The 22654-nt window shown below is 45.0% G+C and overlaps 1 protein-coding gene across 1 annotated transcript in view; it reads right to left on the bottom strand.

The window, feature by feature from the left end:
- Positions 1-14727: 14727 nt before the first annotated feature.
- Positions 14728-22654, bottom strand: part of ATP13A1 (ATPase 13A1) — a 419252-nt gene continuing 411325 nt past the window's right edge. The window contains exon 26 of the mRNA XM_078681078.1: positions 14728-15181. Within this exon, the coding sequence (XP_078537204.1) occupies positions 15071-15181 (111 nt within the window). The 3' untranslated portion in view covers positions 14728-15070. The remainder of the gene's footprint in view (positions 15182-22654) is intronic.

Here is a 22654-nt window from a genome sequence, read left to right as displayed (position 1 = left end):
TCCCCACTCTCGGCATAGTAACTCCCTTAAATGGTTTGATCTCCAACTAAAAACCCACCACCTGGAGCTACGCCAACTAGAACGTAAGTGGAGAAGAACTTACTGCCCCATGAGCAGAGATATATATGTGGCTGCTCGCAATAAATACAAAAAAGCCATCGCCACGGCCAAAACAGCTTATGTCTCGAATAGAATTTTATCTGCCTCTTGTAAATCAAAGGAGATCTTTAGAGTCCTTGACGAATTTTCTTCCGACTCCAGGACGCTCCCGACCCAGGCTCCCACACAGGAGTCATGCAATGCCCTCAGCACGTTTTTTTTTATAGAGAAAATTGTTATGATTAAGGACACCATTCCGGTCACCTCTCCTGGCGTTGACCTCGCCTGCCCCCTTCCAATGCCCTCTCTTTCACATTTCTTCCCCCTCTCGATCCAAAATCTCTGGCCACTTTGGCCGCTCGGGTCAAATCCGGCTCTCCGGACGACTGCTGCCCCCCATCCATACTACGAGACATCTGCCTGTCCCTTCCTGATAGTGTCCTTCCTTTGCTGAATTCCTCTCTCTCTTCTGGCTCGGTGCCTAGTTCTTTTAAGGCAGCCGTGCTGGTGCCTCTACTGAAGAAACCTGGAGCCGACCCCGCAGCTTTGGCGAACTATCGGCCCATCTCCCTTCTGCCCTACTTTGCTAAAATTCTGGAAGCCCACGTCACCGCCTGTCTCTCTCAGTTCATCGAGAGCTCCAACTTCCTCGAAGCTAACCAGGCCGGTTTCAGACCTGGCCACTCCACGGAGGTAGTGATCTTGGCTGTGCTGGATGCCCTCAGAGTCGGCGTTGACAGAGGCACCCCCCAGGCCCTGGTTCTTTTAGATCTGTCGGCCGCCTTCGACACGGTGGACCATAACATCCTTCTCCACCGTGTCGAGCAGGCCGGCATCCAGGGCCTGGCGCTGGCTTGGGTTAAATCCTTTCTGACCGGGAGGTCTCAGACAGTCAGCCTGGGTGCTTTCAGGGCACCTAGGGAGCGTTTACTCTGCGGGGTCCCCCAGGGCTCCTCCTTATCCCCTCTTCTCTTCAATCTGTATCTTCAACCTCTTCTTCTCTCTCTGAGGCAGTGGGACGTCACCGTTTTCAATTACGCTGACGACCTGCAACTTATCTTCCCCCTTGACTCTTCCTCTGCTATCTCTAATTTCCAGGCGGCTATGGTTCACATTCTCCAGTGGATGAGCCAGAACCAACTTAAATTAAATCCCGGGAAGACGGAGCTTCTTCTTCCTGGCAAGAGTTCCATCCACTGGGGTCCGCATTTCTGGCCGTCAGAGCTTGGCCCCTCCCCCATCCCCGTGGCCTCGGTAAAGAGCCTCGGGGTCATTATTGACTCCGAATTATCCCTTAAGCCCCAAATAGGGATGGTGGTCTCTTCCTGCATGTATCAGCTGCGCAGGATTAGAAAGGTGGCCTATCTCTCGACTCCCGAAGCCCTGATTCAAGTCATCATGGCTCTTGTTCTCTCCCGCTTGGACTTCTCGAATTCCCTTTATCATGGTCTGCCTAAGGTCCTTCTTTCTAGACTACAGATCGTCCAGAACCAAGCGGCGAGACTGGCCTTCGGGATTCCGAAATGGCAGTCCGCTAAACCTCTTCTCATCAAACTACATTGGCTTCCTATTGCTTCGAGGGCAGCCTTTAAGATCGGCTGCCTCACTTTCAAATCCCTAACCGGCCCGTGCCCTGCTTTTCTGAAATCCCTTATTAGCCCATACTGCCCCTCACGTAACCTCAGATCTTCTCACTTCCGTCTCCTGGTTGTCCCCCCTTCTAAACTCTGCAGAATTGGCGGCCGGAGATTTGCTCTCTTGGCCCCCAAATTCTGGAACTCTCTCCTTTCTTCACTTAAATTCTCCAACTCGCTCACTCAATTTCGTAAATCCCTAAAAACTTGGCTGTTCCCACAATCTGGCTAACTCTTTTGGCCTCCTCCAGTATTCGATCAGCGCCAGGAAACCCATGGTGACAGAGCGCTCTATAAGCATCCCTTAACATAACATAACACTTTTGAGACTTTCTTTAGTAATTGGGCCCTTAATTTGGTCTGGCATGAACCATGACGTTTGTGTTTATTAAAATTCTCTCTCTGTATCGGCTGGCTTCACTGTGGTGACGGCATTCTTTCTTTTACAAGGAGCATATCGGCACACAGAGTAGTTTTGTTCAGTGCCAATAACTAATGTGGCAGTGTGTGCTTTTTTGAGAACAAAAACTAATTTTTGCTTTTGCCAATGTTTGTTTTAATTGTGAGGGCCTGGAAGCTCTCACATCAATAAGGTTTTACAAAAACCATGCCAAAACAAGTCACGCATTGCCAAAACTAAAAGGCCGACCACCAATTTCAGACCTACTGGTTTTGCCAATGCTAGTTTAATTTTATGTTTCCCATAACCTTATTGAAACTGGTTACACTGATTTTGCAATATGAATTGTTTTGGGAAATATTAGCATGCATCAACACATTTTGCTAAATGATTCTGCAAAGAAAGGTTACCTGACATTTTACAGTAGTTTAGCTAAATGTTTTTTCCCTACTTTCAATTTTTTAGGAACATTTTATATTGAAAGCAAAGAATCATTAATGTTGCTTTCAAGCTTCTGCTAATATGCGCATCTAATCAGAGCATTATGCATAGTCTCATATTGCTACATTTTGAAACCGTCTGTACACATTTTTATACTAGAACCACTGTCAGTAGTGCAGTCAGAACTTACATTTACTTAGAGCGCTCACCCTAATATTAAAGGCTTTCAATTAATGAACCAGAAATAAAAGTTTGAACAGCATTAACATATGCACACAAACTTTAACTTAACTGCAGGCAGTGCCCTTCCCTGACCCTTAATGTGGTACTGCAAACTGGCAGCCAAAGGGTTTGTGCTGCAAGAGGTTGGGCCTACTTGTCCCAAGGACAAAATACACATTAAAACTGGTTGCCCTTGACCCCAAACAATATGTCCTGGGCGTCGGGCTATAGGAATTCCACATCCCTGCTCATGGAAAGCACATGATTATAGAAAAAATATTAGCCCTCACAGGGGGTCGGCAAATGAGCAGGAGGACAGACCCCCTGCCAATTTGGCAGCCATTTTTTATTTATAACTTTCTTTTTTACCTTTCGGGGGGCGATCGCACCCCCCAGGGAAAGCTAAATTGTATAAGGGGGGGGAGCGGGGGTCGCTCATTCCCACCAGGACTGACTCCACCCAAAGACATCCCTGGTGTCTAGTGGTGTTTCCTGGCCATAGATACGGCCAGGAAACCCTTTCAGGAAGGCCTCGTTTGAAAGGGGAGACACTCACCTTTCAAACAAGGCCTCCCTGAAAGCTGGGGAGGCCGTTTTCGGCCTGATTTCCCTATCGGAGTTGAGCATGGCCTTACCTGCGGCTGTTTTTGGCTCCGTTGGGGATAACTGTGAAGTCAGAGCGCCTCGCTGACGTAACAGCTGGGCGGGAGAGGAGGAAAGCCTTCCGCGTCTCCCCCAGGAAAAAAAAGTGTATAAGGGGGGGGGGGGGGGGGGAGCAGGGGTCGCTCATTCCCACCAGGACTGACTCCACCCAAAGACATCCCTGGTGTCTAGTGGTGTTTCCTGGCCATGGATACGGCCAGGAAACCCTTTCAGGAAGGCCTCGTTTGAAAGGGGAGTCACTCACTTTTCAAGCAAGGCCTCCCTGAAAGCTGGGGAGGCCGTTTTCGACCTGATTTCCCTATCGGAGTTGAGCGTGGCCTTACCTGCGGCTGTCTTTGGCTCCATTGGGGATAACTGTGAAGTCAGAGCGCCTCGCTGACTTAACAGCTGGGCGGGAGATGAGGAAAGCCTTCCGCGTCTCCCCCAGGAAAAGAAAAAAAAAGCAATCTCCGGAGGATTAAAGGGGGCCCTCCCTCGTGTCAGCCATTGGACGTGCGCTGCACCAGGGAGGTAGCGCATGCGTCGGCCATCAGCCGACGCAAGCACCCAAAGGGTTAAACGTGTTACCCTTACTCCGACTTCCCCAGCAAGCGTCAAACCTCATCTGAATTGCATGTTACTTAACCGCAGATCGGCTACAAGACATGCAGTGAACATTGTGGATCTTATCCTCAGACATGACCTTTCCCTCCTTCATTGCCTGCATTCATTGGAACTGCCCCTCAGTCAAACAATCTCAATCTCCTTCTCTATCCTCATTTGAATACCTATGCATCAAGTTTGCAGGTAGCAAAATACCACTATGTAAATTACACATGATGTATAATCAGCCTGGCGACAACCTTGCTTTCACTGAACAAATCATGGAAATCATGGCTACCGACTCAGGCCAAAAGTTTACCCTAATGTTCCTTGGAGAGGTCAGCCTCCACTGGAATGACCTGAATGACCCTGTAGTTAACAGCCTGAAACGCTTTCTTGATGATCTCAACCTGATACAATTCTGTGACAGCCCCACACACAAGGGCGTGACCTTAGATCGCATCATCGCAAAAGCTAACTCTATTCAACTTAAATCTATCCTCCCCTGTGACTTTTCTGACCATCACTGCTTCTCATTCCTCATTTTGGAATCCATAAGAACTAACTCTACTCAAGTTACGAAACCCAAGATATGAAAAAGGACCATGAGAAACGTTAAACCATAATGAATTGACATCCCACAGTAATAACATCCTACCACCTCCTGGAGACATGTCAGATGTCCAAGATCTTACAAACCACTACACCAGCTCAATGAATAACATTCTTGACCTTATCACACCCATGCAATTAAAGAGAGTTTCCACCAAAGACTCTAAACCATGGTATAATGGTAGCCTTAACACTGTAAGATGCAACCTACGACTCGCGGAATGAAGGTGGAGGTCCTCACATTCCCTGGAACACCTCAAGCATTTGAGATCTGAGGAAATCATATTACAAAAGCATTAGAAAATCAAAAGCCAACTTCTTCCAGAACCAATTAGATTAAGCTAAAAACAGACCAAAATAACTATTCAAACTCATTAAACTTCCATCAAATGGTCTACCTAACTCTTTCCTAGATGGATTCAGTCCTCAACCAAACTGCGAAGAATTTGCCTCCTCCTTCCTCGATAAGACAGAAAATGTGAAAACTGATTTGCAGAGGGCTTTTGAGCATCGTCCTCTCTCTCCTAATGTAAGCTTTCCCCCCCTATTGTGGTACCCTCACATCCACCCGGGCACATCCTGAAAAATAACACTTCATGGAACTTGTTCATAACCTTTGAAGAAAACGATATTCGAGATTCTAGCAGATCTAAAACCCTCAAACTACTTCAACAACCAACTACCCCTCAACATCTTCAATGACATTAAGCTGTCTACACTCTCACTGTGGACCAAGATTGTAAATGCCTTACTAACCCAAGACTCTATCCCTGCTTGCCTAAAGGCGGGTCAGGTCACCCCTATCCTAACAAACCTCACAGCAGATCACACGGACCATAACAACTTCCACCCCAACTCCAACACTATTGAAGCCCCTTGACAAATGTGTACACTCCCAACTCTGCAACCACATTGAACAATTCAATCTTCTGGACCAATTCCAATCTGGCTTCCACCTTGGGCATAGCAGCGTAACGGTTCTTACACACATAGTGGATGATGCGCTAAAAAAGTTGGATCAAAACGAGTCATGCCTCCTTATCCTCCTTGACCTATCCTCAACATTCGATACGGTGAAACATGACTACCTTCTAGATCTTCTGGAGCAGAGGATGGGACTCTCAGGAACAGTAGTAAACTGGTTTACCTAATTTCTCCAAAACAGATGGCAAAAAGTCAAGGTCAACCAGTCTGTCCAAAACCGCTCTGGTCACAGTAGGCACCCCACAGGGTTCCTTCCTCTCACGAACTCTTTAACCTGTTCATGGAGCCACGTAATTCGTAGTTCATCCAGCATCCACTATCCCATGTATGTCGACGACACCCAATTATACCTGAAAGTCATCTCCCTTGAAGACATCAGACCTTTCAACTCAACCCTACAAAGAAGCCAAAATTGGTTGACATGCAACCACCTCAAACTAAACACTCTTAAATCTGAATTCCTCCTTATCAACCCACCCAAGCAGTCACACGTCAATAACAAATAGATGCAGCAATGAACAGCCTTTAATTCCTCGCCTCAAGTCATTGATTCAGCAAGATCTCTGGGAACTATTTTCAACAAGAACCTTAACATGCAGAAGCAAATTAGTGATGCCATTAAAAAGCTAAACTCCAAATGAATAGCTTAAAAAAACTTCCGTCCCCCCCCTCCCCGGACCTCATTATGGCCATCCAAGCCCTGGTAATTCCCAGGTTGGAATACAGTAGTGCTACCCTAGGTGGTTTGCGCAAATCTACAACGGCTCCCCCAAGTTGCTCCCTTAACTCTGCAACAAGAATCATCACTGGATCTAAAGGAAACAACCACATCACTCCGGACTTGAAATCACTCAACTGGCTCCTCTATGAAGAAAGAATTCACCTTGAAAATTGCCTGCACGAACCACAAAGCACTAGACTTTAATACCCCAAGTTACCTTGCTCAGAAGCTCGAAGTATCCGGAGGTCCAGATCCTGTAGAAGCTTGAGCGCCTTGCTGCTGAAACCACAGATTCTCTAAAAAGAAAACTTACAATAGAGCCTTCTCAGGCATCACCCTGAGAATGTGGAACTCCCTTTCCCCTGAAACTAGACAGAATCCCTCTACAGCATCCTTTACGAAAGAGGCGAGAATGTTACTTATGAACACATGTATGCCTTAGGTTCTAGGGCCCAGTCTTACAGAGCATATCAGGTCTCATCAACGTCTCTTGACTACTGTTAGCTTGTTATACAACTGTTTTTACCTGTGTGTTTTAACATTGAGGTGAGATTGCCCTCATCGGGTGATCGGTCGTATCCTGTCCTGTTTTTTTGCGCCCTTCTGAAGCAGAGTTTGAACCTCCTGTTGGAGGAGCGGAAGATGCTCTTCTGAACAAAAACCCTGTTGGGGAGGAAAAAGTGGGGGTAACTCTTGGAAGAGTAAGGAGTGCCCATTCTCCACAATGTCCAAACCCCAAAGATCTGTTGTCACAGATCTCCATAGAGGACAAAATAGGCAAACCGTCTTCCCACTGGACAAGCATGCTCCAAGATGGTATAACTATAGCTGCTTTCCTGTGATATTCTCAGGGGAGGGGGAAGGTTGATGGGCAGCTCCATGTTACCTGCCCCTGCCCCTCCCCCATTAACTCCTGGAGAGGTGATTGGATGACTGCTGCTGCTATGGCTGATATAGGCTTCTGCCTTGAAAGTAAAAGTTCCAGCCTAAAATCCGGAACGTATGAAATTGCCTACAATCTTTAGGGTGCGACTGAAGGCCCAAATATCTTGTAGTTGCTTTGCTGTTCTTGAATCTCCAAGGAAGAATCTGCCTTGGCGCCAAACCGCCTTGAACCATCGAATGGAAAGTCCATTAAAGTTGCTTGCACATCGGTGAGAAGCCAGACTCTCCCCCACCCCCAACCAAGCATGTCTCCTTGAAACAAATGAAGATCCCATCACCATGGCGACTGAATCAGCAGTATCTAAACCCGACTGAATTAATGACTTGATGGGCAGTCGCTTGACTGTCGTTCAGTAACTCTGAGAAATGTCCCTGAACATAATCAGGCAACTTAGGGACCACTGACTTGGCTGATTCCATTAGCGCATGGATGTATCGCCCCTCTAGCTAAAGTCTGTTTAGATGAGGCCATACCATGCCTTACTGGGCCACAATTAATAATGAGGAAAGAGGTCTTTCACAAATCTTTTGTTTATAGATAGAAATGTAAAACCCTTCTAGTGTAGGGCACACTCTGCAGGTGTTGAAGGATTAGGAAAAAATATAGGAAGAGTAACTGATTAATATGAAAGTCCGAACTACTTTGTGGATACATGAGGGATAGGTTCTCATTACTACTCTTTTGGACTCAGGGATTTAATTGGGCCAGGTCCTATCAGGTCCGAGTATCAGCAGTAGTTAAAAAGGGCAAGAGAAACGGGTCCCTTTTGGGCTCTATATTTTAGTCTATTAATTTACTCAGCTGAAAAAACTGAAAAACACAGACTGCAGCAGGTGGGGCAAACTAACAAAACATTTCCCTGAGTAACTGGCGGTAGTTTAATGGCACACTGTTCCACTACCTGGGGCCTGTACTGAAGAGAAACAACATGAAAGAAGGGCTAGGATGCTTTCTTTTCTGTAGAAGATGAGGATCTTCAGCCAGGGATGTGCTCTCCTAAGAGACTCACTATATGAGCCTTCACATTCCACAGAGAACAGGTGGAGCCGGTAGTGGATTTGCAGCTGCATTTTACATTTTTTATATAGCGCTTACTACCCCCAACATCAGCACATCTCATTCTCCATGCACACTATAATGATAAGTGGCGAGCCATGGAGCCTGGTGGTGGTTTGACTGATAGTGTTCATTCTTTCATTATTTGTTTGCAGCTGTAGAAGGCAGAAGGTCCTGTGCCTGTTCTGGGCACTGTACTGGGTAGGAAGGAAAATAATGCATTTGTCAAAGAAGTAACTGTCATATCAGCAATACTAGGCAGGGGCATAGCACCAGGGTCCCACTTAATCCTATTTATTGCTGCATTTTATAAATCTAACAGCAACCAGGGGGGCCATCTTCCTTGACTTTGGGCCCATGACACACTGGAATGCTACTACGCTTGGTCCCACAGAGATACTGTAATTGAAATCAACGCAATTTTTGTTTTTAGTTTCTCCTACCACATTCTGCAACAGGACTGTGGCTGAGTCTCAACGGGTAGGAGCAAATCGTGAACCTTGTCCTTCTCAAATAGTCACGGCACGTTTCCCCTTCGATTTCTGGCAGTATTTTTTCAGCCTTCTTTTTAGTGTGTTCAGTTTCTGGACTGAGCTGTGGTGGTGTGGCACCTTCATACATCTTAGGGAGCATGTTCACTTTTAGAATTTGTGATATGGAGGATTCTAGATTCACTTGATTTATGTCACACCCATAGGCCACAGTCCATGTAAAGGACTCCTTGTTTGTCCATGGTGCTTTTTTCTTTAAAAATAAACAAAAACATTTTTTTTATCCTACTTAAAGCCCTGGTTGGCGTGGATTACTGCTGATAATGTTTGCAGTTTGATTACTCTTCTAGCTGATGTAATAGCTATAAAAAATGCTATTTTCAATGACAAATGCTTCAAAGTAAGTTTGAGTATAGGTTTGAATGGAGAACCCATTCATTCCGAAAGCACTATTTAACTCCCAAGGTAGGGAAGTATGTCGAATTGGAGGATAGACTTAATTCAGTCCTTCTAAAAAATATTTGACTACTGGTATTATGAGACAAAAAAAGGAACTTGAGTTGAAGATTTTCTGTATGCCGTGATGACTGCCAGATGCAATTTTATTGAGGAAAACTGAAGCTTATATAGCCAAGTTTAATAACGAAGTATAACATCCTTTTGACATGTGATGGGGCTGTGTCCTTTCTTTTGACACCTAATGCAGAATCTTTTCCATTTGAAAGTGTACCACGTCATCGCAGATGGATTTTGTCTTCTTTTAGGGTCTCCATAAAGGCCGGAGGTAGATTTACATGACCATATTGTCGGACCTCAGGAGCCATGAAGCCAATGTAAATGAGGGAAGAGTTGGGTAGAGAAATTGACACTGGTCGCGTTTACAGTCCAGTCTGTATGGAAACTTATTGTGTAGTTTTATGGACATTCGCAACAAGTCCAGGAACCACCTTGTAGCTACCAGTTATAAGTACCATCTCTGAAGTAGAAATGTGAAGCTCCAGAATCTTTGTTGATATGAAGGGTAAACAGTGGACATTCGTACAGCAATGCCTTCGACTATTGGATCAAAATGGCATTCCCTCAAAATACCTATTCTGAGAGTCTGGATACACATACTTGGCATTTTTTGTTCCTTTTTTGCGCAGAGGTCCAAGGGAGGAGTACCCCACTGTTGAAAAAAATATTTTCTAGAGCCTAGTAAACCACTTTGTGAGAGTCAAGTATCTGCTGAGAAAGTCTGCTTGCACATCCATCTTCCTCAGAATGAGAAGTTCTGCTAAGTTGAGGTTGTTGGATACAGCACTATTCCGAACTGATTGAACCTGTATTGACCGAGTTCTGGATCTGGTGCCTCCTTATCTGTTTATGGGGGCATGGGGTCAGTGTTGTCTCGATCTGAAATTTCCTTCATACTGTTAGAGATGTGAGAAAGGCTTTAGAGCTAGTTGGACGGCTCTGAGCTCTAGGTAATATAAGTAATATGATTATTTTTCTTTTTGACCACTGTCCCTGAATTGTTAGACCCTGCAGGTGAATACCCCCCCACCAACTAGTTAAGTGCAGCATCTGTTGACTGGAGTTGGAAGTTGTTTTAGAAAAGGGGTTCCTATTAGCAACTTGTGACTTTTGCATCACCATGCAAAGTGATGGTTTTGTTGCTTTAGTAAGTCAATCCGTCTTCCCAACTGTTTTCTTGTTGACACCATTGTTCTTCTAGGCGTTGCTGAAGAGGTCTCGTATGGAATCTTGCGTTCGGGACAATGTTTATACAAGAGGCGTTCGATCCTAGAAGTGTGACTGTTGGATGATTTAGACGAGTTAGCAGTTGGATGAGGAGTGAAACTGAGGACATGACACTTTTCGCAGACAGAAGAAACACTCTCCTCCGAAGGATAACTCTTGCCTTCAAAGTTGCCCCTAAATAAGACCCTCTAAGTTGGTGCAGATATCTAAGTCTGGTAGTTGATCTGGAAACCTATTCTGTTCAATAGCCTTACCGTCACCAAATTTTCTTTCCTTACCTTTTGTGGAATGTGAGCCTTTAATGGCCGGCCGTATTGGTAATAATAGATTAATATTCCTTTTCTTCTTAGGTGAGCCACTGCTATGGGTATGCATTATGAGAGCAGGAGTTTTGCGAACGGAAGAACTGTGTATTGATAATGCACGTTTCCTAATAGGAATCGAAGAACCTTTCTGGTGGGGGTGGGCTATAGGAATGTGCAAATAAGCATCTTGTAGATCTACTGCATACATCCACTCTTTCTCCTCGGTTTGGGGAGATTTGATGAAGGGCTACCTTCAGAATTTTTTTTACATTTTTTGATTCATTTGTGTATCCCAGATCTAATAGGGGTCTTAATTTTTTTCTTGGTCCTTTTTTCATTACGAGAAAATATTTGGATTATAATCCTAGACCGCTTGATTTATTGTTTTGTAAACGGGATAGATGTTTTCTTACAGAGTAGAATAAGTTGGTGCATTGCAATTGGGTTTGGTGGAAGCTGAAGTGGAGAGGATTTGAAATGTAGAAAATAACCACAATCTACAATATTTAGCAGCAATTTGTCTTTTGTGATTACTGACCACACTGCCATGTGTAAGAATGCTTCTCTCCCGTCTTGAGTGTGTAACAGAGGTGGGGGTCATTATGCCATCACTGTCTTGTACCAGATGACTGTATTCCTCTTGAAGATGGAGATTTCGTCTGAATTATCCTTGGGTTAGATGAAAGACGTTGAAACTCGTATCTCGGACTTTGGTGGGGCTACTGCTGTAGCTGAATGAACGGCCAATGAGGGGTTTGAACCCTCCAGTGGTAAAATCCACTATCTCTCAATCTGTATGTGATCAAAAGAATTTCGTCCGTTCCTCTAGACCCACTGATTTTAATGTCCATGCCACATTTGTCACCTTTTGAAATTCCTCCTCTTAGTGCTGGCCGAATAAAGATTTCCAGAAAAGGGGAGATTCATGATTTTCAATTGTGCATCTGGTTTGAGATTTGTTAGCTGCAGTCATGAAAGCTTCTTATGGATATGCCATGGAATTATCCTGTTGCAGCTATATCGGTTGACTATACAGTAGCACTAATTATTTGGTTGGACATCAATTTCTATGCAATGTTTCTGTAGATCTTTGGTGAAAGATCGCATTACCTCACATATCTCACTTTGATATGGACCAAGAAGGGATATGGCACTTGCATTCATAAAACAGCAGTACCACATACTTTTCATCCAACAGACTATGCATTTACTCTCACACTGCAGGCTTTGTCATTTTTTGTGGCTGAAGCAAGTCTTTTCCTCACAGAGGTCACAATAAAGCCCAGTTTTGGTTCAGATTTTCTAAAATTCAGGGTCATGCTGAGGCTATGTAGATTTTTTTAACAATCTTGGTGCTGCTGCTTTAACCGTTGCAGGTGTTCTCACCCATTTAAAGTAAGCCAGGAAATAATGGTAACCAGGAAATAATGGTAAAAGAAGCTTAGAGGGCTTCTCTATTTTGTAATGTTTCAAGTATGACAGAAACATCAGGTTGAGGAGCATCTAAAGGAATATTACATTAAGTAGCCCCTCTAACCAGGACCTCTTGGAAGGTGGTAATGTCATCCACAGGCAATGATCTAGATGGGGAAGCAGCTGGTGAGGTCAGAATATATGAAGTAGAGTCATATGACTAGGTTATTGATCTTGGGAGATCTGGGTCTTTTCCCTTCTGGGGAAAGACTTGGAGATGAAGTTGGAGTCTGTCTTCTTTTCCTTATTGGTGACATTGAGGTTTGCTTGGAACCCATTTTCAGAGATAGGTTTAGAGGCTGCATAGGCTCATGTAGTAGATCTTCAAAGGGCATTATTGGTTTAAATGGCCTGACAGGCAGAGGGTGAGAATCTGACGTGATTGGTTTTGATGGTGCAGAGATCGTCTCTGGTAGTCAAATGTCTTTATGTGTAGTAGCAGAAAGTTAAGATGAAAATCTTGGTATATTACCACTCATTTGAGAAGATATATGGAGCAATCGTAGCAAAATAGAAGAATGTAGTGATACTACAGATGAAGATGGTGGTCAGAACATAGTTGGGGTGAAGCTCAACCTCCTCGACATTGATGGAGATGGTGAACAATGTTTATGGTCTGTTGGCTCAAGGTTGAAATCCTTGACTGTGCCCGATAGTATGGTCTTCTATGCCATTGTTGATTCTTTGCCCAATGTCAAATGATGCTGTTTTACGACTATGATCTTGACTCTTCTTCCTGAAGTAGTTTGTGTGAAGTTGATCCTCCATTTGAAGGCGAACGAGTTTGCGATGCTACTTTCAACCACAAGCCACAAGGATGTTTATGTCTTTTTGAGGATATTTCTTTTGATTACCTCTCTGTGGGAGTCTGTTGACAGGCTGTTTTTCAGAGGTACTTGAGAAGAAGTTCTCTTCAGTCTTCTTTTCTTCATGCCTTCCTCGTTTTCTATGAGACCCCTCATCCTGATGCCTTCTAAAAATATAAGCAGATGGTTGGACATCTTACTGAAGAGGTTAGAGTCTTTCACTGAGTGGTTCTTTGGAAGCCACCCCCCACGTACTTTGTGGGGGGTCAGACACTATATTTTTCCACCCACAAGAAGTACACTCCTGGAAAAAGGAAGGCATTTTGAAGAAAAATCCTTACAGGAATCAGAATTGTTTTGGCCTCAAGGGTTGAAATACGTTGACATAAGCAGTTATATCAAAATATCACACTTATACTTGAGAAAAAACTGAGGTTCAAAACCTCACAAGAACTCTCAAGAAAAACAATGGTCTCTGCGCCACACTGCCAGTAGGGTGCACTGTGGGTAGAGAACGTTCAGGGATTTTTAAAGGGACATCAAATTCTTTTTCTCTTCTTCATACTTTTAACCCCTTCTGTGCGGGGCTGTTTCCCCCGCTGTGCTGGGGGGCGTGTACAGCGCCCTGGTGTTCATGACGCGGTCAGCTCGTCATGAGCTACGGCGCTCTGGTGCTCATGACAAGCTGGGCTCGTCATGGCCACACCCGTTCCCATGGAACGTTCAGCACAGCAGGGGAATCAGCCCAGCGTGCGAGCGTTCCACGGAACGGGCGCGGTCAGCACCGGAGCGCCGTAGCTCATGACGAGCTGACCTCGTCATGAGCACCCAAGGTGTTAACCTTCCTGAGAAAAATGCTGCAATGCAGGTTTGAAATCAGTATTCAGTCACCATATTCTCCCAGAAAATGAAATTTAGCCTATATTAGGTGATCACAGTGAGCTTTATCAACATGAAATCAGATGGACATTAACGCCCCATGGAACTTTGAAATAGATTATATATAAATTCAAATAAGTGCTCCGGGGTCCACGCTGGCAGCATGGAATTATTCTAGTGTTTGTGACTATCAATGAAGATCCAAAGATGCAGGAAGTTTTAGTCCGTACAAACCCTGTATTCCTCAAAGAAAGCTTACCATGAAGTATCAAGATGTAAAGTTTTAACAAAACTGAGTAACAATTAAAATTCCATAGCTATATTTGCAAAGAACGTGAAGGGACCTCTTTTCCTACCTGAAAACGCACACAATGACAAAATAAAACCTGAATGGAAACCCTTTATGTGTGGAATGGACCTACAAGAATAAGGATTTGAAAATACAAATATGCATTAGGTATTCTTATTAGAAGGTCAATGTGCTGCTTTGAAGTAAGCCATCATTTCGTTTACTGACTGAGGTATACCAGCATAGGGTCAGTCTTACAAAGTCTGGCAGTGTTACCAAAATGAAACTATGCCTTTAACTGGTTGTGTCTTTTACTCCAAACATGTTTTTTAGCAAGTTACTCATTTTGCAAAATTGATGGCAAATAACTATTGGCACAAGTAAAATACACTGATGCTGTTTATTTACCAAATTCTTTTGACACTTCTTCAAAAGTGTATTCAATAGAAAAAAATAATTTCAACAACTCAGTCTGTCGTATTCTAGAAACAAAAGTCTGTATGGTGTTCCGCAACGAATTTCATTAAATTTTTTATTTCGGAGCTCCCATGTGTTCAAGTCTTTTCCAGGCCTCCTGCAGCAGAAACATGTTCATGGATCTTGGCTAAGAACGCAGTTCATCTGGCAACAGCACCTTTTTTATTTGCACACTGAGTACCCACTGCTGGTCAGCAATACTACTGTCCACTGGATCAGTGGGGCATTAGTCTTATTAAACCTCGTCTCAGGAAGGCACTCTGAGCTTAGAGCTCCCCAAAAGAAACTGAAGGGTCCGATCCACCATCCAGGCCAGGCAGAAATCAGCAAAGAGAACTTTTGTGATCATAATCTTAAACTGAGAAACAAAAGAGGAAAACAAAATTGAAAAGTCCAGTTAGATCACAGCTATTATGCCCATAAGCCAAATGTAACAATAGGCATCATTACAAAATATTAAAACTAGGAATATAATGTTTATTGACATTTGTACATTTCACAAAGGATGGCTTGATTCCATTATTTAAACCAGCACATCAAGAGCTTGCATACCCTTGTTTGAACACATGGTATCAAAGACTCGCCGAAGAAACACTACATTCCAGCATAGTAACTTAAAATTTCACTTATATGCTAATAAAGTCACATTTGCATAACGCCTCTTAATCACTCAGCATTTTCTGGCAACTTCACAAAAGATTAATCAAAACCAACTGTGCCTTAATACCTTAAAGGTCGCACTTATGTTGTGGGTTGGACACATGAGAAACCTCTGAGGCTGCCTGGTTCTCGAAAATAGATATTCCAGTTGCAAATGTGCGCTAATAAACACCTTATCACCAAGACCTTTCTGTCCTTGGAAAATATGTTAAAATCCCATACCCACCAATCCTTGCCACTTGTGTCTTATGAAAGTAGGAAGTATTTTTAAGCTCCTCACAAGAAAACAAGTTACCTGTATTTTAGGTTCTCTAGCACTGGTACTTTTCACAGACCCACATGCTTGAAGGATTCTCAGTTGTCTGGGCGAGAACCCTTGGTAACCACTATACCATTATAATCAACATTGAAAAATGCCATACACTACATGCAACCATTCCACCTCACTGTATGAACCGAACTTCAACCAATCAGGCCCCAACTGTCAAATTTTCTACCTCATGACAGTGTAGGTAAAGCAGGGAAAAGCCTCATCAAAAGATGAGGATTTGCATGTGAATGTATTAAAGTTAGGAATGCTGGAGCACCCCAAGTTACAGTTAAGGAGCTCCTTTTCTTTAGACCCATCATTGATTTGGACGCTTGAATCAAGATCAGCATAGCAGCTAAAAAACAGCGATAGGTCAGAATGTTGATGATCACCTTAAAATAACAGGTTCTAGAGCCCTGCCTGTCCCACTGTTGCTTCTTTTTGGATTCAACAATGAAGCAGTAATGCTTTAAGAAAGCTTGCATCATTCTCCATATTTCTGAGTAACAGATGAGACTCCCCCAAACAGCGCTATGGCTGCCATACCCTTTGTTGAGTGTGTTCTAACAGTTCCAGATACTGGTCTTTTCATAGATATCTGGGCCTGAATTTTACATGAAACACCTGATATGGAGAGTGTTTGGTTCATTACACGTTGCCCCCTATTAAAGGGGCTGTAAGATTGGAAAAATTGGTCAGAACAACAAAAATCCTTCATCTTTTGCAAGGGATGTTTTAACATCTAGAAAGTGAAGAGCTCTCAGCTGTTCGGCCATTGTTTGGAAAACAAAAAGTCAGCAAACATGTTCTGATGTAAATCAAAAGACATAGGCATAGGCATCTTAAGACTGAACTTAGGATTTTTAGCCAGAGATACGCTGTCCTTGAGTTTTCGTCTGTTGGAACATGTCCCAAAGGTGCCTTCCCCACCTTTGGAATATCCACTCAAATTGCCCACTGTTTAATTCCGTTTTGTGATTGAGTTCTTCCTGCTCAGAAGATCCATCTATTTGTTCTGAAACCTGGCACGTGTTCTGAAGACCCACCAATGCTGTGCTGGAGAGAGCGTTGCCATAGTTTGAGCTTTTTGGAATAACAGAAGAAACCTTGTACCTCCCTGCTTGCGAATATAGTACTTCACAATGGTGTTATATGAATGTATCACGGCCTGTGAAATTCTTAACGTTTGGGAGAAACACCTTCAGAATTAGTCAGACTGCCCTAAGCTTGCGCAGGTCGATATAAAACAAAGAAATGACTCCTGCCTTATCCACAGGCAACTGATGTGCTGGTTATTTACAAGGGCTCCCATTCAAACAATGAACCATCTGACATTATGAGCACTTGCAGTTTGATGTGGAATAAACTTTGACCTCTGAATATATGGTATTTTATTTTCCACCACTTAAGCACCTCCTTCATTTGGTGGTGATTATCACCACATCGTCCCGATCCCCCAATGTAATTGGATATATATTCTGCTTAAAAAGTTAAAAAAGTTAAAGTCCACATTTGTAAAGCGCACAATCACCCGTAAGGGTCTCTAGGCGCTGCTTACTACCTCTGGCGAGGCACTGAAGTGCTTTATGGAGAGTAGCAAACAACTCTGGAACCCAAGAGTTAATTAATCTGGTAGTTATTCCGAATACTCTTGTGCTATCAAGAAAAAAGTGCATGTATTTACTCCAGTTACTTTGTGATAGATTATATGAAACCCGTTAGGTTTAGTCATCAGTGGGGCCATGTGTATTCAGTTGAATGGTTGGTGAGATGGATAGTGTGGCGGAGATTAGGTAATGTTAGGATAGGGTTTTACAGAGAAGAGGTTGTGATCTATTAAATGAAGTTTCAGCCAACAAACAAGTTACTTACCTCCAGTAATGCTTTTTCTTGTGGATACAGTATCTGCCTGTGGATTCCTCACCTTTTTGAATTACCCCAATGCACAGCATTCCACAAAAACGTTTCTCTTCAGTTCTCCCACGTCGATAGGAAAGTCACAATCGAACGGCTCTGCATGCGACTCCGCGTGACGTCATCGGAGCCAAAAGAAGACCATGTCAGCGTGCTAACGTCCGTTCTACCCATTTCTAATGTGACTTCGAGGTGAACCAACAACATTTTCACAAGTATACACAGTATACAAACATAGGCAAAACTGGAAATTTCTGATCATAGACATTTCCTAGAGTCAAGCATCACATGATTTCAACAATAAATCACATAAGACATACATTGATTATTTTTCGGTATAAGCAGGCAGGCAATGGGGAGGCGGGTGGTACAGTGAGGTCCACAGGCAGATACTGTATCCACCAGAAAAAGCGTTACCAAAGATAAGTAACTTGTTCTTGTGATGGAGACATCTGCATGTGGATTCCTCACCTTTTGAACTGAATCCCCAAGCAGTCCCGCTACTGCCCGAGGGTGCCTGCCTACCTATACCAAAAAATCCTGCAGCACAGATTGTGCAAAATGGCCGCCCCTCCTCACCTCCAAATCTAAGCAATAGAGCTTCGTAAAAGTGTGGAGGGAGGGAGGCCCAAGTTGCCACCTTGCAGATGTCTACCACAGAGACACCTCTAGCTAAAGCTGAAGAAGATGACTTAGTTCTGGTAGCATGAGCTCGAATAGCTTCAGAAGGCTCCTTCTTGGCCAAGGCGTAGCAGATCTTGATACAGAGGATGATCCACCCGGACAGTGTTCTCTTGTGGACAGCCTTGCCCTTCATCTTGCCCACATATCTGAAGAAGAGTTGGTTGTCCAACTTGAAGTCCTTGGTCCTGTCCAAGTAGCAGCAGACAGCCCTCTTAGGGTCCAGGCGATGAAGCGTCTCCTCCTCCTTAGAAGGATAAGGGGGAAGGTAGAAAATGGGTAATATGATAGATTTACCAAGGTGGAAAGTAGTGACCACCTTAGGCAGGAAAGCAGCTCTGGTCCTAAGAACCATCTTATCCGTATGGAATGATGTAAATGGAGGCTTGGAGCTAAGAGCTTGCAACTCTCACCCTCCTAGCAGAGTGATTGCAACCACAAATATGGTCTTAAACGCTAAGAACCTTAAGGGACCACTATGTAAAGGTTCAAAGGGCGAACCCATTAAGAAGGTGAGAACCAAATTTAAATCCCATTGATGCATGATAGAGGGAGTGGGAGGAAACCTATTTGTGAGACCTATATTAAATCTCATCACTATAGGAGACTTAAACAAAGAGTTGATCTGGTAAACTGAGAAAAGCAGACAATGCCAACATGTCGCCCTTAACAGTAGCTACAGCACAACACTGTAGAGCAAATGAAAGAGAAACTCAGAATATGAGACAAATGGGCCTGCAAAGGATAAATTGATCTCTCTCCACACTATTTAACAAACCTGGCCCACCTACCAGAATAGACCGATTTGGTGGAGTGTCTTCTGGCCGATAATATGACATCCACCATATCCGGTGGAAGAGAGAAAGAACTCTGGTAGCCCCGTTCAATCAGGAGCATGAAGGTGCAGGCTCTGGAGGTGGGGATGTAGAACCTGCCCCAGCGACTGCGAGAAGGGGTCTACCCTGAGAGGGAGACACAGCGGAAGTTGCGATGAGAGGTAAAGGAGGTCTGTGTACCACACCCATCGTGGCCAATCCGGAGCGATCAATATGACTTGGGCCCGGTCTTGGTGAATCTTCCTCAGAACTCGAGGAATCAAGAGTATGGGATGAAAGGCGTGAAGAAGCTGTGAGCTCCAATCTAACTGAAACACGTCCCCCAATGCTCCCCACGTCGGTTAGTGGGGACTGCAGCATGACAGGCAGTACATGCTCGTGAGTGGCAAACAGGCCCAACAGAGCAAACCCCCACATCCTGAAAATGTGACGGACCACCTCTGGATGGAGACGCCACTCGTGAACGGCTGAGTACTGGCAACTGAGACTGTCCGCAAGAACATTCAGCTCTTCGGCCAGATCTGCGATCACGCAAATCCGATGGTCCTGAGCCAGAGTCACAGAACCTCTCCGCAAAGAAGATACGACCCCACTCCTCCCTGCTTGTTGATGGGGAGGGAAGAAAGGCCTTGAGAGCCCAACGTATCAGCCGGAATTCCAGGAGATTGATGTGAAACAATCTCTCCTGGAGACCAAAAGCCTTTGACCTCCATATCCCCCAGATGAGCCCCCCACCCTAGAGTGGAGGCATCAGTCACCACTGTGGCCATCGGAGAAGGAGGTTGAAGCGGCTTCCCTTGAGACAGATTGCCTGGAACACTCAACCATAACCATTCCGCTGCAGTGTCTCTAGAGATTCTGATCACCTGTGCGTGATTTCCGTTATGTTGAAACCACTGCCTCTAGAGGGACCACTGGAGAGCCCTCATATGCCACCGTGCATGGTTGACCAACAGTATGCATGAAGCGAACAGACCGAGCTTGCGAAAAACCTTTAGGACTGGAACAGCCTCTCCATTCTGAAAAAGCGGGATCATAGTCTGGATGCCTTGAATCCTCTGTAGTGGAGGGAATGTACAACTTACAGTATTGTCCAGTACTGCCCCCTATGAACAGGTTGCACTGAGAGGGCACCAGGTGAGATTTGGGTACATTTATTAAAAACACCAAGTTGAACAGCAATTGCGTTGTTACTTTCAAACGATGCAGCAACATCTCTGGCGACTTTGCTTTGAGCAGCCAGTCGTCTAGATAAGGGAAAACAGGAACCCCATATCTTCTGAGATGTGCTGCTACCACCGCCATCATCTTTGTGAAGACCCGAGGTGCGGAAGTACGACCAAATGGTAGGCCCGGAAACTGGTAGTGTTGAGACCCCACCATGACACAAAGATACTTCCGATACGACTTGCGTATTTTCACATTCCCTTCCTCATCTTGCAAATCGATCAACACCATCCAGTTTTCCTTCTGCAGCGCAAGAAGAACCTGAGCCAGGGTCAACTTCTTAAATTTCTTGAAATCGCGACCGTCCTTTTTGGGAATCAAGAAGTACTGGGAGTAGCATTCCTGAACCCTTCCCTGCTCTGGAACCACCTCGATCGCACCTTTTTGCTGTAATGACCGAACCTCCTGCTTGAGAAGCAGAAGGTGGTCTTCCGAGCACAGACCCTGATGGGAAGGGTAAGGAGAGGGAAACTCGTGCTACGATGTTCAACACCCAGAGATTTGAAGTAACATAACTCCAATGTTTTAGAAAATGGGACACTCGTCCTCCACGGGACAAGCATGCTCTGGTATGGCAGAGCTAGAGCTGCTTACCTGCAGCACCTGTTGGAGGGGCAGAAGAGAAGGAGGAGGAAGAGGAGACGTGCTGCTGTGCTGCACCCCGCAGACTACCTGTGCCCTTTCCCCTGTAAGATCTGTACAGGGGCTTTGCCTACTGTTGCGGCTGCTGTCTGGCAAGAAAGGATATGGTCCTGCCAAAACCACAAAACTTGCGATATCTAAAGCCCCTGGACAGAGACTGGAGACCTAAAGATCTTGCTATGGCTCTACTGTGTTTAAATCTCTGCAGCGCCGAGTCCGGCTTAGCCCCAAATCGGCGAGATCTGTTGTAAGGCAGGTCTAACAGGGTAGCTTGGACATCCGGGGAGAATGCCGAACACAGGCGTGTCTCCTGGTCGCTACGGATGAACCCATCACCCTGGCCACCGAGTCAGCAGTGTCCAGACCAGATTGTATGAGCTGGCGGGCCACAGCTTGAGCATCTGAAAAAACCTCTGAAAAATGGCCTTGAACGTCCTTTGGTAGTTTCGGGAGCACTTCCCCTTGCCGCTTTGATAAGTGCATGGATATAGCGATCCAAAAGGCAAGTAGCATCAGTTGACTTGAGAGCCACACTGCCTGAAGAGAACACCTTCTACGCTGATTGCACCACCTATTTGCTGGTGTAAATGAGAATGACCCTGCAGACTTCTTTGAGGAGCACGAAGCCTGGACGGCCAAACTTTCCGGTGATGGATAAGTGACAATAAAGCAGGATCCCCTGGAGCAATCTTATACCTCCTCGCCACCGACCTGCACACCGCAGGAGTAGTCATCGGCTTCTGGCACATATCAAGGATCGGCTCAGTCAAAGCCTAATTGAAAGGGAGAAAAGGCTCTGAGACAGAAGGGGAATGGAGCATCTCTGTCAAAATATTATACTTCAAATCTGCTTTGGGCAGAGTCAACTCCAGCAGATCTGATGCCTTCCTGATCAAAGAGTGATAAAAAGTCCCCTCCTGCGTTGGAAGACCTTGTGGTGATGAGAGTTCCCATTCAGGAGATGTATCCAGGCTACTAGCTTCCTGCAGACCTTCGAAATCCTGATTAGGGTCCACAATCTCCCCTTCCTCAGCCTCCTTATGATGCTCCTGGCACTCCTCTCATCAATCTCAGTGCTTCTTTTAGATCTCATTCTTGGAACCGGCATCGGAGGCTCCAAACGCAGCGACAGTGACTTCAGGATCGGAGTCGAAGAATTGTCTACCAGGACAGTATTCGACACCGAACCAGACGGCGCCGGGGAAGTTCCACCCACGGGCAATCTTCCCTCCAGAGATTGTACTGGTGTCGAAAGTCTTGGCATCGGGAGAGGGCGACTCCCTGGAGCCATTGGCATAAAAGGTGCATGAGGGACTGAAGTGGGAAACCTCCCAGGGAGTATGCCAGTGGACCCATGGGGCAAACCGGCGCACGAGTAGCGTTTGCCGCTCTGGTCGAACAGGCGGAACATAGCATTCAGAAAATGCAATTGATCCGTACCTGGAGTCAGGATGGTAGGATACCCTGGTTCCGGTACAGCCAGCGCCAAGAGCGCTCTAGGAGGCAGCACATTCGGCTCCGGTTGTGGCGCCGGAGAGCTTGGAGCCAGAGGTGGAGTGGA

This window comes from Lissotriton helveticus, chromosome 1_1 (genome assembly GCF_964261635.1).
Source record: "Lissotriton helveticus chromosome 1_1, aLisHel1.1, whole genome shotgun sequence".
NCBI lineage: Eukaryota > Metazoa > Chordata > Amphibia > Caudata > Salamandridae > Lissotriton > Lissotriton helveticus.
Note: the sequence above shows the minus strand (reverse complement) of the source record. Positions and strands in the feature narration are given on the sequence as shown.